Source organism: Pipistrellus hanaki (assembly GCF_964339955.1).
Source record: "Pipistrellus hanaki genome assembly, chromosome: 4".
Classification (NCBI taxonomy): Eukaryota; Metazoa; Chordata; class Mammalia; order Chiroptera; family Vespertilionidae; genus Pipistrellus; species Pipistrellus hanaki.
This window is the reverse complement of record NC_140506.1, coordinates 82,978,610-82,994,643: the sequence shown is the minus strand read 5'-3', so window position 1 is coordinate 82,994,643 and position 16,034 is coordinate 82,978,610. Positions and strand designations below refer to the sequence as shown.

At 42.3% G+C, this 16,034-nt stretch overlaps 1 protein-coding gene across 3 annotated transcripts in view; it reads left to right on the top strand.

The window, feature by feature from the left end:
- The window catches only part of SNX29 (sorting nexin 29), a gene marked incomplete at its 3' end in the record, with an annotated part of 419,909 nt that overhangs the window by 24,741 nt on the left and 379,134 nt on the right, over positions 1–16,034 (top strand). For all 3 annotated transcript variants that reach the window (XM_084881120.1, XM_084881121.1, XM_084881122.1), the window contains 2 exons: positions 1,588–1,652; positions 4,449–4,501. In XM_084881120.1, the coding sequence (XP_084737246.1) occupies positions 1,588–1,652; positions 4,449–4,501 (118 nt within the window). The remainder of the gene's footprint in view (positions 1–1,587; positions 1,653–4,448; positions 4,502–16,034) is intronic.

The window sequence follows — 16,034 nt, the reverse complement described above, 5'->3', positions numbered from 1 at the left end:
GAGGTCTTCCTTGTGTTAGAGTTAGTAGATTTCTAAAACAATGACATCAGGGCTGGTGTCTTTGTGATTCTCTTGGCTTTCCCTCCAGGATTGTTGTTTCATGGCAGCAAGATGCTACTGGGCCCCACCCAGTGTGTTTATGATTAGCATAAAGGATGGAAGAAGGAAGGAAGCCATTAGTATCTTTTCTTTTATCAGAAAGGCATAATTTTCTCAGAACCCTCCCAGTGCACTTCTGCTTACATCTCATTAGTAGAACTTCTTAAGGTCAGCCTTTGAGAGGCCTGGGAAGGAGTAATTAGGATTTGCAGTGGCTTGGGAAAAGGGTGCTGGAGATGATGGTGAAATCCACCAACAAGCAGTGCCTGCATATACTTGGAAATACACATATATTTCCAGGTATATGTATATGTATATGTATATGTATATGTATATATTTAAATATATTTTTATTGATATCTGAGAGGAAGGGAGAGGGAGAGAAAGACAGAAACATCAATGTTGAGAGAGAATCATTGACCAGCTGCCTCCTGCACTCCCCTTATTTAGGATCAAGCCCGCAACCTGGGCATGCGCCCTTGACTGGAATCAAATCCTGGACCTTTCAGTCTGCAGGCTGATGCTCTATCCATGAACCAAACCAGCTAGGGCAGGAAACCTATATTTTAAATTAACCATTGGTTCTCAACTGGGGATAATTTTGCTCCCCAGAAGCCATCTAGAGGCATTTTTAAAAAAGTAATATATATATATATATATATATATATATATATATATATATATATATATATATTGCTTTTTACAGAGAGAGGAAGTGAGAGGTATACATTGACCAACTGCCTCCTGCACGTCCCCTGCTGGGGACTGAGCCTGCAACCCAGGCATGCTCCCTAACTGGGAATCGAACCGGCAACTTTTTCGGGCAGGAGGATGACACTCAACCAACTGAACCACACCCACCAGGGCTAGTGACGTTTTTGTTGCCACAACTAGGGTGTGCACGTGTGTACGTGTATGTGCATGTGCACACTAATGTATTTAGTGGGTTGAGGCCAGGGATGCTGCTAGTCACCCTACAATTCATAGGGTAGCCTCCACCATCTGGCCCACATGTCAGTAGTGCCAAGGTTGAGAAACCCAGAGTTAGACTGTTCTAGACACATTCTTCAAATTTGGGGACCATGGTTTAGATCACATGTGTCAAACACAAGGCCCGCGGGCCAAATCCAGCCCGCCAGGCCTTGCAATGTGGCCCGCACCGCGCTGTCATCACTGCACTCCGCTGTCAGTTTATGACATTGTCAGTTTATGACTGTTCAGTAAACCATTCGGACCACGATTTAGGCTGGATTTTAGATTTTGGCCCCTTCTCTGATTGAGTTCGACACCCCTAGTTTAGATGCTTTCCCGGTTGCAGGGACCGAGAAATGGTGAAATTTCATTGTGATAATGTAGATTATTGGGGCCGGTCTAGATTTTATTAAAGAGAAGGTTGATCCTAGTTGGGGACAGCTATATACTATATGTCAGAAAGTCTTACTAGAAGTCTAATGTCAAACAGAACTAATTAATCTTGTTGTATTTCAGGATCACAGAACAATGACATGAAAAGACAATTTCTGCTAGAGCGACTGCTGGATGCCGTGAAACAGGTAAGAGGAAAGCTCATGTTTGACCTTGAGATCTAGTAATAGTGTTAGAGAATTAATGGAGTAATCGTTTCTGCCCTTATATGTAGACAGACTTACTCTCATGTTGTATCTGGGAACAGTGAGGCCAGTAGTTCCCCGCCGCCCCCCCCCCCCCCCCCCCGCCCCCAAAAATGAGAAAGCAGGGAAGGCAATCAGAGGTAGGGACAGAGAGGTTCCTCTCTACGCCCTCTGGGGACCCCATCATTTAGGGGTGTCCCTTAGAGTTGATGTGTGTTTCAACTCCTCTGGGTACGTACCAGCCATGGTGGTTGGGTTAGGACTTTGTGAGCATGAAACAGAGACGAGGAGGAATGAACCATGCCCAGGATCAATGGTGTGGATCCTTCAGGTGGGCTCTACTCTGGTTTGTTGATGCTATTTTAAAAAAAAAATATATATTTTGTTGATTGATTGATTTTAAAATATATTTTATTGATTTTTTACAGATAGGAAGGGAGAGAGATAGAGAGCTAGAAACGTCGATGAGAGAGAAACATCGGCCAGCTGCCTCTTGCACACCCCCTACCGGGGGATGTGCCCACATCCAAGGTTCATCGAACCTGGGACCCTTCAGTCCGCAGCCTGACGCTCTACCACTGAGCCAAACCAGCTTCGGCCTGTTGATGCTATTTTGATGCCTGGTTTTTGGCTGGGTGGGAAGTGAGCTTTGACATGAGCTGGCTTAAGTTTGCTTATCTGCATATACCACATTCATCATTTATTGCACATTCAACATGTGCGAGGACCTCTGCTAAGTGCTTTACATTTAATCCTTCCAACTACCCGTGAGGTAGTTCCTACATTTATTTCCATTTTATGGCTAAAGAAACTGAAGCTCAGAAAGGCCGAATAACTTGCTTAAGGTATCACAGTTAATAAGCAAGCAGAGCTAGGATCCAGTCCTGGGAATTCTGGTAGCTCACATTTCAGAAGGGGTGACTGACAATCATATGCATGTAATCACAGTATAGGGAGATAGGAGATAAATACTTTAATAAAGGTGTGTGTTACGTGTTGATTGTGTTAGGTGAGCTTGGGAGACTTCACCATCTGCCCAAACTTCAAGGTGTCCTGTTACAGTGCAAACAACACAGGCCCAGGTGTAGCTGAGTCAAAGGCCAGTTTCATTTCTTCCCAGCTGTGTGTGCTTGGGCAATTCATCTAGCGGCTAGATTCTAGCCTCTCTGGGCATTCTTTGCTATAATCTGCTCACTGATCTCCACAGGGCTGTTGAGCAAATTGCGTTTATTAAGTAGGTAAAGGCCTGGCCAGCTCTTGGTCCACTGTAAATTCAGAGCACACATATTTGTTTTTTCTTTCTTTACTCCAGAAATGGAAAATATGACAAGAAGCTACTAGCCAGTTTGCTCCATGGATAGAGCATCGGCCTTCGGACTGAAGGGTCCTGAGTTTGATTCTGGTCAAGGGCACATGCCTGGATTTCGGCTTAATCCCCAGTAGGAAGCATGCAGGAGGCAACCCATTAATGATTCTCTCTCATCATTGATGTTTCTATCTCTCTCTCTCCCCCTTTCTCTCTGAACTCAATAAAAATATATTTAAAAAAATAAAATATGACAAGAAGATGTGGAGGCAAGTGGAACCACTTTAAGTGTAGTTAAACAGAAATAAATTGGAGCTTATGCCCAGATCTGCCATGATTGGTATTATTATTTGGGGGGAGCGAAAGTGTTGTATATGTATGCCTTTTAAACATCAACTTTATTGAGGTATAATTTTCATACAGTAAGATAAACCAATTTTGAGCGCAAAGTTCTATAAGTTTTGACAAATGTATCATTGAAAAAAATATATAATAAGTTCAGAAATCTTGTAAGCCTGCTACCCACGCTTTAAAAGAGAAGAGTGGATAGTAGTGATGGGTGCACAATATTGTGAATTGAATTGTACAACTAGAAATGGTTAAACTGGTAATTTTATGTTTTCTATATTTTACTGTAATTAAAAATAAAAGGAGAATAGTTTGCTTTTGTTTGTACCCACCCTGAGAAAATTGTCACTCAGCACAATCAGACGACTTCTTTGGAGTGTAAATTTTTTTTTTTTATTCTCACCTAAGGATATGTTTTTATTGATTTTAGAGAGAGGAAAAGAAAGAGTGGGGGTGGGGGAATAACATTGATGTGAGAGAGACACATTGATCAATTGCCTTCTGTACATGCCTCGACCTGGGATTGAACCTGAAACCTAAGGATATGCCCGGACCAGGAACACACAATTGTGAGCACACAATTTTTTGGTGTATAGCACAATGCTCCAGCCAACTGAGCCACCTGGCTAGGGCTGAAGTGTGGTTTATACTGTCATAATTTCCTAGCCATTCATAACAACCTTGGGCCCTGTCAAAAGGGACCCATCATTGCAGATTTGTGGAAGTTTTAATTATTGCCTATTAAGAGCCCTGTGTTATGGACAGCCAGCTGCTGACACATAGAGTTTCCTAGATAATGTGCAAAAGTTGTGTGCTTCTGTTTTCCTCTTAGCATTGTTTTCCCACAAGGCTCACTCTGTTCAGTGGAAGGGAGATAAGGACTTCCTTTAAGTGGAGGCTGGAAGGCTGGGTGTCCACTGTCTTATGTCTTGGGCTGACACCCAGGGCAAAGGGACGCCCTGACTCTGCACCCAGAGTTTCTGGCCCTGTGTCTCCGGCTGACCCCGAGGCCTGTGTGGACTGTTTTATGACAGTTGAGGGCCCCATCCCAACAGCTGATCTCAGCGGCTTCTTTTTCTGTTCAGTGCCAGATCCGCTTCGGAGGGAGAAAGGAAATCGCCTCGGATTCCGATAGCAGGTAAATATGTTGCTTCTACAACCATTTTCCTTTAAGAGCATAAAGGTGGCTAGAGGTGACCAGCTTCTGTGTTCGCCTCTGCAGCCAGTGAGTGAGTAAGTCTGGGTGGCCTGTAGCCCGTCTGGGCAGTGATTGCTCTGACGTACTCCCAGCTTCCCACAATTCTCCTTCTTGGAATCCACTGAGGGAATTACTTGAAATACCTGCTGCATAAAGTTACTTGCAGGGAAATTTATATTGATGAAAACTTGGAAATTTAAATGCTTGACAGTTGGGAAATGGTTAATAAAGTATAGTGTATCAGTAGAGTAGAATATTATGTAGCCATTAAATTGATGTCTGCAGAATTTTTAAACAATGTATTTTTATTGATTTTAGAGAGAAAAGGAGAGGGAGAGATAGAAGCATCAAGAATGAGAGAGAATTATTTTTAAAAATATATATTTTACTTATTTTTTTACAGAGAGGAAGGGAGAGGGATAGAGTTAGAAACATCAGTGAGAAAAACATTGATCAGCTGCCTCCTGCACACCCTCTACTGGGGATGTGCCTGCAACCAAAGTACATGCCCTTGACTGGAATCAAACCTGGGACCTTTTAGTCTGCAGGCCGATGCTCTATCCACTGAGCCAAACCATTAGGGCAAGAGAGAGAATTCTTGATCAGCTGCCTCCTGCACACTGCCTACTGGGGATTGAGCCCACAACCCAGGCATGTACCCTTGACAGGAATTGAACCTAGGACCTTTCAGTCTGCAGGCTGATGCTCTATCCATTGAGCCAAACCAGCCATGGCTGTGCAGAATTTTTTTTAAAGCAGAAAATGTATAGGTAGAATTAAAGATGATATATTTAGTAAAAATAATGTGAGCAGGATACAAAATTATATGGATACAAAGTGAACAACTCTGGCAAAAAAATGTACCAACATGTGAACAGAGGAAATATTGGAAACCTTTATATTTCCTGATATTTTTAATATATTTTTTAAAAAGGAGAGTCATTTACTTATTTTTAAAATTTATTTGTTGATTTTAGAAAGAGGAAGGGAGAGAGAAAGAGAGAAAAACCCTTTGTTGCACTTATTTATGCATTCATTGGTTATTTCTTGTATGTGCCCTGACTGGAGATAGAACCCACAACCTTAGAGTATTGGAACAATATTCCATTTGACAACTGATCTAACCGGCCAGGATCTGTTTTTCATATTTTATACTGTGATTGTGTTTCTTTTATAATTTAAATAAATTCCTGAAAGTTCCCATTGACCTTCGTGATCCAGGAAAGGCTGACATAATCACATAAATTTATAACATTGGGAGGCGACACAGAGGTTTGGGCAGCGAGAAGAGGCATTTCCAGCATTTGCTGGAAAGGCTGTGTGAAGTCAGCCGCGCTGACGCATGCCCTGCAGCGTGGAGAGGCAGGAGGCACGATCCCGCAAAGGAAGCGAAGGGAAGGGGACGCCTTGCTCAGCGCTCATCTCATCCTGGAGGATTCCACACCCCGCACCCTCTTATCCCGACCCACCCAGCTCCCGCTTCTCTGTCCTCTCACACCCTTGTTCTCTGTGACACTTAGAGAGCATCCTAATAGAGCCGTGGGACCATTCGAAACTGGTGCATATTTAAGATGGTACCCTGTCCCTTATAAACCCGTCCCTCTTTGTTTCCCCCCATAACACGATGTGCTTTTCTATTCCCGTACCGTAACGTCAGCTCTGTGTGGGCGTGTTATTATGCTGTCTTGTTCACCGATGTAGTCGCAGTTCCTAGAAACATCTATTGGGTCGGCAGCTAAGTAATTGCGGATTTTTTAAAGAAAATCAAAGACAATTTTTTCATGGAACTAAATAACTTTATTCTGTAATGTATTGCCCATTTTGATCAATGACCTTTTGCCATCTTTCAGGCAGCATCATAATCCCACGTTCAAAAAACTTCTGGTTTTTATTAGCAAAAAACTGAATCAGGTACGATTTGACATCATCATCATTATTGAAATTTTTACCATTCAAGGAGTTCTGTAAAGATCGAAACAAAAAGTAATCAGATGGTGCAAGGTCAGGACTATATGGTGGATGTGGCAAAACATCCCAACCAAGCCCCATTAATTTTTGCCGAGTGACCAAAGATGTGTGTGGCCTTGCATTGTCATGATGGAATACAACACCTTTTCGATTTGTCAATTCGGGCCGCTTTTCTTCAACTGCATTGTTTAATTTCGTTAGTTGTTCAATGTAGACATCAGAATTGATCGTTCGGTTGGGTGGTAAGAGTTCAAAGTAGACAATTCCTTTGTAATCCCACCAAACTGATAACAAAACCTTCTTTTGATGAATATCAGCTTTTGATGTTGTTTGAGTTGGTTCACCTGGCCTGCTCCACGATCTTTTCCGCTTGATATTGTTGTAAACAACCCATTTTTCATCGCCAGTTATCAGTCGTTTTAAAAATGGATCATTTTCATTACGTTTCTTTAGCAAATCGTAGCTGCTAATGCGTTGCGTTAACTGTGATTCTTTCAGTTCGTGAGGAACCCATGTATCGAGTTTTTTTAACATAGCCAAGTTGTTTTAAGTGATTTTCAATGCATGTATGTGATACATGAAGCTTCTCTGCAATCTCACGTGTTGTACTGTGACAGTCTGAATTGATTATTGCTTTGATTAGGGCGTCATCAACTTCAACTGGACGACCAGAGCGTTTTTCATCTTTGAGTGAAAAATCACCAGAACGAAATTTGGCAAACCAATTTTGACACTGCCGTTCTTTTAAGGCTTCGTCACCATAAACAGCACATAACTTTTTATGAGCTTGCGATGCGTTTTCCCTTTGCGGAAATAAAAAAGCAAAATATGACGAAAATGTTCCTTTTGATTTTCCATTTTTCAACGAACGCCAAACAAAAACTACAAAACAGATCAAAAAACTTTTTTTACTGATTAACAGCTGAATAGCCAACTATCAAATACAAAATGTGTTTTACATTTGTACTACGTCTGAAAACCTAAAAATTCAACTGAAGCCATATATGTGTGAAATCCGCAATTACTTAGTTGCCGACCCAATAGAAAGTGCTCAGTGAAGATGCGTGGTCTGGTTGAGTGTGTACATTGCATAGCACCATAGTGAAGTGTTTAAATAACTGTGCCACCACAAGCTTTGAGGGAAGAGGGCAGCCTCTCCATTTTTTTAAATTTAATTTTTTTTTTTTACTTCTCAGCGTTTTGTACAAACATTTTATGCCTGTCATGCGTTAGGTTCACAGTGTACGTTGTGGCATTTAAATCATTAGGTATGGCGTCAGTTCTCCCGGCGGGCTGTTAGTGTGCCCTGGCAGGCTGGCACAAGAGTGCCTGGGCTCTCAAGGCCGGGCTTTGAATCCCGGCTCCTCCTCTCTTCAGCCGTGTCCCTTGCCTTAACCTCCCTGAGCCCAAGAATTATGTCTGCTGTGATACTGTGATTTATAAGAATGACAGACATTTGTTCTTTGTCCCCATTTCTGGTACTGAGGTCCTAAAACCCCTGGGATTTTCAAAATGATGATATCCATAAAGGTGTCCTATTCTTCACCATAGTGACTTTTGGAAAGCACTGAAGATTAGGGACTGGTTTCCAGGAGAACCATATAATTAGAGGGTTGGAACTTCAGTCCCATACCCCTCTGGGGGAGGGGAGAGGGAGTGGAGATTGAGTTCAGTTGTCAGTGGCTAGTGATTCAATCATTCATGCCTGTGTGGTGAAGCCTGGTGCGGGGAGAGGGTTCCTCTCTGAGAGAGCTGGTAGCTCCAGGCCCTTCCCACTCACTTCACCCTGTGTGCTTCTTCCATCTGGCTGCTCCTTTCCTAATAAACTGGTGATCTAGTAAGTAAGATGTTTCTTCGAGTTCCGAGAGGCCCTCTAGCAAATTAATCAAACCCAAAGACGGGCTCATAGGTACCTCTGAGGTACATAGCTGGTCGGTCAGAAGTACACATAATAATCTGGAGTTGCATCTGTCGCCTGAAATCAGGGGCTGGTACAGTCTTGTAGAACTGAGGCCTTAACCCGTGGGACCTGACACTGTCTCCGGGTAGATGTGTCAGAATTGAGTTGAATTGTAGGACACCAGTGATGTTGGAGAATTGCTTGGTGATATGGGGAAAACCCAAACATCGATATCTACCTAACCAGTTGTGAGGATTAAGTTACATGCTGTGTGTAAAATGCCAGAGACATGTAGGAGTGTTACTTTTATTCCATACTAGAGGCCCATGCATGAAATTCATGCACAGTAGGGTTCCTAGGCATGGCCGGTGATCAGGGCTGACTGGTGTCTTCCGGCTGTCAACCAGGGCCTTCTTTCATTCCGTGCAGTGCATGTTATAGCAGCGATCGAACTCTGGTCTCCTGGTCGAGGGGACACTTTGCACATTAGCCATATATATATATATATATATATATATATATATATATATATATATGTAGATAGATAGATAGATAGATAGATAGATAAGGAGGCCCTTGCCCCTCAGGGAGTGAAGTCTGGGTGGGATAAATGTTACTCAGCTTGTGACCCCTATCCATGCAGGTAGTAGACTGCAAATAGGTGGAAGGGCAAAAGTGAATTCTCAAGCTTTGTTACTGTTCTTTTTTGTTGGTAAAGGAACAATTGAAGATGGATTTCTTTCCATGTACCTCTGGGCAGAGTTCTCAGTCTTTGGAAAATGAAACTTGTTCACATGTTTCTTCCCACATTATGTCCTCCAGGAATCTAAGTCAGTGTGTCCACTAAGATGATAGAAATAACTGGAAGAGGTTTTCCAAGAAAGGCCAAGTGTTATCTTCGAACGCATTTCACATTTACTGCCTTAGGAAGAGTTTTAGGCAGGATGTGAGGTGTTGGCTAGAGAGCACAGCTGGTCGGATGGACAGCAGTAGGAACCTTTGAAAGAATGTCTGCCAGGGCTCAGTGGTAAAAAGCAACAGAAGTCTGCTCCTGTTGTGGATATTGTGACCTTAGGGAGTTGATGGCAGGCCAGGTTTGGGAACAGGAAGGAGTCAGGCAGCTGTGGAAGGCTAGAAGCTGGAAATAAGAGTCCAGAAATGGTCTAGAAGGAATGGTGACCCAATTAAGGCCACCATTGCTGTAGTGAACACCAGCTGTTTTCCGACTCTCTCCTACTGCTCAGGGTTGGCATTCCAGGAAGGAAGCACCTGATGGCTCAGTCTCATGTCACTTGGCCACCTCCTGGCCACTGGCAGAAGGATCCGGCTGAAGGAGTGTCTTGGGACCCCGATGGCTTGTGTAGTGCAAAGATGTCTACTTGGGTTCACCATCCCATCAAGATAATGTCCAGAGAAGAAGAAATTAATCTTCAAAATGACATCCGGGTGCTGTTAGGAAGGTGGATAAATACAGGGTGGCCAACATACCCAGCTGTTGTCCCCTGTTGCTGCTCTTACGGAATGATAATCTTTCTGTGACAGCCTTGTCTGGTTTAAAAATGCTGGTGTCTGTGTCACCAGTCTCATTTGTTCCTCAAAAGAACCCAAGGAGAACGAGAGGGGGGTTCGTTTTCGACTTTCACAGGCAGACAAGTTTGGAGGCTGGTCACTGGTGCAGCATTTGTTTGCCATTTCCTGGGCACATGCCTTGTTCGGTGGGTCGCATGGTTGGTAGGTAGTAGAATGGGACTTCATGTCCCAGTGTGGTCCTTGCTCACTGACACTATATCCCCTTTTGTTTTTCTAGCAGAGTTGCTAGCAAGTACTTAGCATTATTTTAAGTATTAAAAAAGTCACTGCATTAAATTCCTTTCAGTTGCCTAGTGGCTCAGTTACTAGTATTTTCCTTTAAATTCTCTTTGTCTTACTGATATTGGGGGAAAGACTTGGTTTGGTGTTGATAATATTAAATTGAATTAGATGAAATTGCCAGTATTTGATTGTTTTGACCTATAAAAATAACAGCATTATACAGTTCAGAATTATAATAATCTCTAACAGCCCTTTCTCTTCAAGAAAGTGTGTGGGTTCCAGGCTCAGTCTCCCTTTAGGGCTCTCTGGAGCCCATCATGTGGGCTTTCTATTTGCAGTAGCAGTAGTTTTCCTTGTAAAACAGGTATATGTGAAAAAAGTGTGTGAAATTCAAGACAAGTAACTAATACATATTCTGTTTGTGACTGGAGTTTGGGAAGAGTGCTGGTAGGACTGAAGCTGATGTTTGGTTTTCGGTCCTACGTAGTGCACATTATTTAGCTGCTAAAACCAAAATGGCAAGTGTGAGTGTGCAGGCCCTTGTGAGAGAAAGATTTCTTTGATCTTGCAGAGTATGGGGCAAGATGCAGCTGCCTTCACCTGAGTGTGAAACAACATTTGCATGAAGGGTAATGACAGGCAGGGCTAGCTTTTTCCTATCAGATTTTGTCCTTAGAAACCTCAGAGGAAGTGGCAGCAGGCGCTGGGCTCCATGATGCATGTTTCTCTTTGCCCTTCCCTTCTTTTCCCCCACCCTTCTTCTTCCCCTCCCCTCCCCCCTCTCTTCCCCTCACTTTTCCCTCCCCTTCCACTTTCCTTCCCCCTCCCTTTCCCTCCCCTCCCATTCTTCCCCTTCTCTTCCTCCTCCCCTTCCCCCTTTCTTTCTCCCTCCCTTTCCCCTCCCCATTCCCTTCCCTTCCCTTCCTCTTCCCTCTTCCCTTCCTTTTTTAAATACTGACTCTTCACAAGTTTGGTGTCATCCTTGTGCAGGGGCCATGCTAATCTTTTCCCTTTCGTTCCAATGTTAGTGTATGTGCTTCCGAAGCCAGCACTCTCTTTGTCCTTTTCTGTTGGCATTGTTTTCCCCTCAGAACAAAGGCCCATTCTTGTGCTTCATTAAAATTACTCACATTCTGTCAGTCAGCCTTGGCCTGTGGAGAGGCTGTACCATATCTCTTGATATAACGGCCCAAGAACTTAGCAGGCCCTGGGTATCCTCAAAGACTAGGTACTTATTGTTCCACAGAAGCATCTTCCTCCCACGTGGAATTACAGAATGTGATCTGGAAGTTTTCCTTTGGAATTATAAATAGCAACCCAAACTACAGGGCAGAAGAATGAGCGTGGACTTTAGAATGCAGACTGAATCCTGGCATTGCTGACCTGGTTCGTGTTGGACTGTGGGCAAGTTTCTGGCCTTTTTGTGCCTCAGGGTCCTCATCTGTAAGCAGGGATAGTAATACTAACATTTACTTCATATTGCTGCTCCGAGTTAGTTCACGTTGGAACAGGGCCTGGCAGCTAGTAAGTTCCAGCTATTGTTATAGTCATCAGAGTTTTATGTCTTGACACTTGGCAAATAAATATTCTCTGCACGCTGGGTCTCTTTGCCATTATGGCTTGGGGGATGCATTTCAGAGCATTTAGAAATTGTAAGTTTTTGTGACCCTTTCATTTTACTGTCGGAATAAATCAGAGAAGAGCATTTTTCTCCTTTACAAGCCTGCCAGGGAAGAGGGATTGTCTTGGTGATTTTTCTGTACCTGTTGAGGAATTAGGAACATTTTTGAACTTTTTAGAAGGAAACCAGCTGCCCTTTGCTGTTCCCTGATGTCATTCTTAGCTCAGTGTATTTGTTGGGAAACTTATGAAACCAGATGGCTTTTCCAGGCATTCCTTTGCCTGTGATAAATGTCTCTGGATCTTCATCATGTGATTTTTATCTTCGGTTGCTACAACTTCCTTTTTTTTTTTTTTTAAATTCTTTAAAAAAAAATATTTTTATTGATTTTTTTTTTTTTTTTTTTTTTTACAGAGAGGAAAGGAGAGGGATAGAGAGCTAGAAACGTCGATGAGAGAGAAACATCGACCAGCTGCCTCCTGCTCACCCCCTACTGGGGATGTGCCTGCAACCAAGGTACATACCCTTGACCAGAATTGAACCTGGGACTTTTCAATCCGTAGACCAACACTCTATCCACTGAGCCAAACTGGTTTTGGCGCTACAACTTTCTTACCAGCCTCTTATTAGTGTGAGGTGTTGACTAGATGTTCTGATTCTTCTTCGCCTGGTGGAAAATTCTGAGGGTCATTGATTAGATTCTTTATTCTCCACCCTGAGTACTTTATTTCCACTTCGAGGCTCTGTAGTAGATGATTCTATACTGCATTTTCTTTTATTTTACTATATTGATCAAACAAATTGACTTTCCTTTTTAGGAAAAAGAGTATTTTTAGCAATTAGGTAACTCTAGGGCAGTGGTCGGCAAACTCATTAGTCAACACAGCCAAATGTCAACAGTACAACGATTAAAATTTCTTTTTAGAGCCAAGTTTTTTAAACTTAAACTTCTTCTAACGCCACTTCTTCAAAATAGACTTGCCCTGGCCGTGGTATTTTGTGGAAGAGCCACACTCAAGGGGCCAAAGAGCCGCATGTGGCTCTCGAGCCGCAGTTTGCCGACCATGGCTCTAGGGCATTTAGCAAGTCTGAGCACATTTCCAGGCCTGAATTTTAATTAATATTTATATTGTTTATATTGATAGTTGTTGAGAGCAGTGCTTGGCCCATTGAAAACAATATTTAAGCACTGTCAGCACCACCCTGATAGTGGAGAGAGGCTGTGAGCATGAAGTGTGAGCTTTGGTATCAGACAGACTTGTCTATTGCCCACATGGCCACAAACCACCGTTACCAGCTGTGGAATTTGGGACTTACTTCTCTAGACCTCTGTTGCACCGTTGGAAAATCAGATGATGATCATGTTGCTTACTTCCTGGGGTTGGAGTGAGAATTAGATGTAATAATGTTTACTTGGCACACCCAGTAAGAACTTAATACTCAATATGTTTTCTTCCTGTGTCTAGACATAACCAGTGTTTTGGCTGATTTGGAAACCGAAGGCTAGAATGATTGCTCATGAGCTCCTCCATTCAACAGATAATTACTTATAGATCACTATGCTGGCATTGGGGATGCAAACTGGATGAGATGGTTGCTGTCTTCAAGGAACTCAAAATTGAGTCAGGGAAATAGACATGTGAATTGTGGGCAGTCCTGGTGGCCTGTAGTAATAATTCCACAGCCCAGATGTGAGAGGTGTGAACAGGGTCCTGCCTCACATGGGCAGAAGGGCATTCCAGGCAGCAGGAATAGCAAATGCGAAGGTACAGGGATGAGCAAGAAATTGGCGGGATCATAGGTGATGTGCCCTGTATGTTGAGGGATTGGCTGGAAAGTCATTACTAGATTCTTCTCTTCCTGTCATGGGAAAGTTTTGAACTTCATTCATTAGGCTATTCTTTATTTAAAAAAAATTCTTGAGGATATGTTTTATTGATTTTTTTTCTTAGGGAGGGAAGGAGGGGAATGAGAGAGAGAGAGAGAGAGAGAGAGAGAGAGAGAGAGAGAGAGAGAGAGAGAGAGAAAGGGAGAGAGAAACATTAATTGATTGCTTCACAGGGATCAAACCCATTACCTAGGTATGTGCCCTGACCAGAATCAAACTCCCAGTCTCTCAGTCTGACCAACTGAGTCACCCAGCCAGGGCGGAGTACTATTTCTTAAATTATGGTTATTTGTATACCGTTTTCACAATTTTTTGCCATATCTGTATACTATCTGAGCCGGAGATTGGCTTGAGGTGGAATTTCAAGGATTTGTTTTCTCTGGTCTTGCCATAATACCATCAGTAACTTCAAAGATTGATGGCTGGTTACAGTTTTATCTTTACACATTGAAATGATTAACACAAAAATTATTCATCTCTGTTCCCCCTAAAATCATGTCATGCACTGTATACACATAGCAAGGTGTGGTGTGGGTAAGTAAGAAACAAAGACAGATAAGGCCATGACTTTACATTTCAGGAGGCTAGCTTCTGTTGAGGAAGCCAGGGGGTTGAGAGGGGTGGGATGGGTCTAGGAGAGCAGCGAGAGGTGGCTGTGCAGTGGAAGTGGTTGTATTGGGGGAAGACACAGGACTGAGAAGCCTTAGGACTGAGCCCTGATAAGACTGAGTGGTGCTGGATTTGGCCAGAAATCAGGACAAGTGTCTGTTGTTTTGGACTTTTTTTTTTTAAGCAAGCTTTTGGTGTGGAGTTTTTTTCTCCTAGGCTATGGACTCCAGTCAAGCGTGGAGATATTGGCCAATGACTTAGTGTCACTTTTATGTGTCCTCATTTCCCATTTATTCACTCCTGCATCTACGACTCTTGCTTTTCTCTATGCTCTTTCCCCTTTGATTTACCAGTAGAACATTTATTTGATTTTTTTTTTTACATGCCTGTTGGCCGTCCTCTAACCTTTATACTTACAGTATCTTGAAAACTACTGCCTTGTGAATTTTCACTATTATCAAGTTTATTTTTCTGTCTACTTTTTGTTTTTTGGTCTTTTTATTCACTACCGTATGTTCTTCTTCCTTCCTTTGGGTAACTGAAGTTAATGATGAGGAATAGTTTTATTCCTCCCACCCCCCATGTTCTTATAGTCTCTTAAAAATAAGATATACATGTCTATACATACACAAATTTTATTGACCGTGTTTTATAAAACTTGAATTATGTTTATAAATGTTCTGCATCTGTTTTATTTCCCTTAGCATTACCCTGTCCAAATCTTTCCAAGTTACAGTTCTAATAATTATTTTTAAAAGGCTGCATTATATTATACAACGCACATGTGCAAACAGTTGCCAATGAAGTAATAATTTGTCTCCAATTTTTACTACTATAGACAATGATACAATAGACATTCTTGAGCATCTTTTCTTATATTTTGAGTATTTTATTTCTTTAGCTTACATTTCCAGGATTTTGGGTTGCTTTGTCAAAGAAAATATGTGTTTATTTTTATTAGTTGTGGTCAGGTATTTTTCTAAAAATTTCTACCAGCAGTGCAGGAGACTACCCTTTTTCTTTCTTGCTAAGGATAGTGTGGATGAAAGGAGCCACATGCTAACCTGACAAGCTCAGGGGAGGCCTGTGTGGCAGTCTTGCAAACTCAGAGACCTAAAATAACCACAAAAGATGGTTTGAAAATTAAATATTTAACTACAAACAGGTTATAGTGGGTAGTCATGTTCTAGGCGGATATTTTTCCTGACAAAGATCAATTTAGATCTTTACTGAGCCCATTTGTCTTCCTGCCTCTAAGATAACATATCTGTGAGATGTCTGGGTAACTTGTAACTTCCCTTTTCCTGGAGCCCCTGGTGCACAACTTAATTGGTGGGTTCCAGGACTGATGCCTCAAATGCCTTCTTTATCATGTTAATTGTTCCTATACCCACCTAAGTATGTGTCATTTTACTTTTTATCCAATCCCAGGGGTTTCCCACAGCTTTGCTTTCCTGCCTCCTTAATCCATCACCAATGAATTTCATGTAACCCACCTGTGTCCCTCCTTTGATTGCAATGTATACATACAAATGTAACCCGCCATTCTTTGGAGCATTATCTCAGTTCATTGAAGTTCTGCTTCCCAGGCGTATGTCCACAGTTTGGCTCAAATAAACTCACAAAATTCTTGACAGGCTTCAATGTTTTTTTTCGTTAACAATAGTTTTGAGTA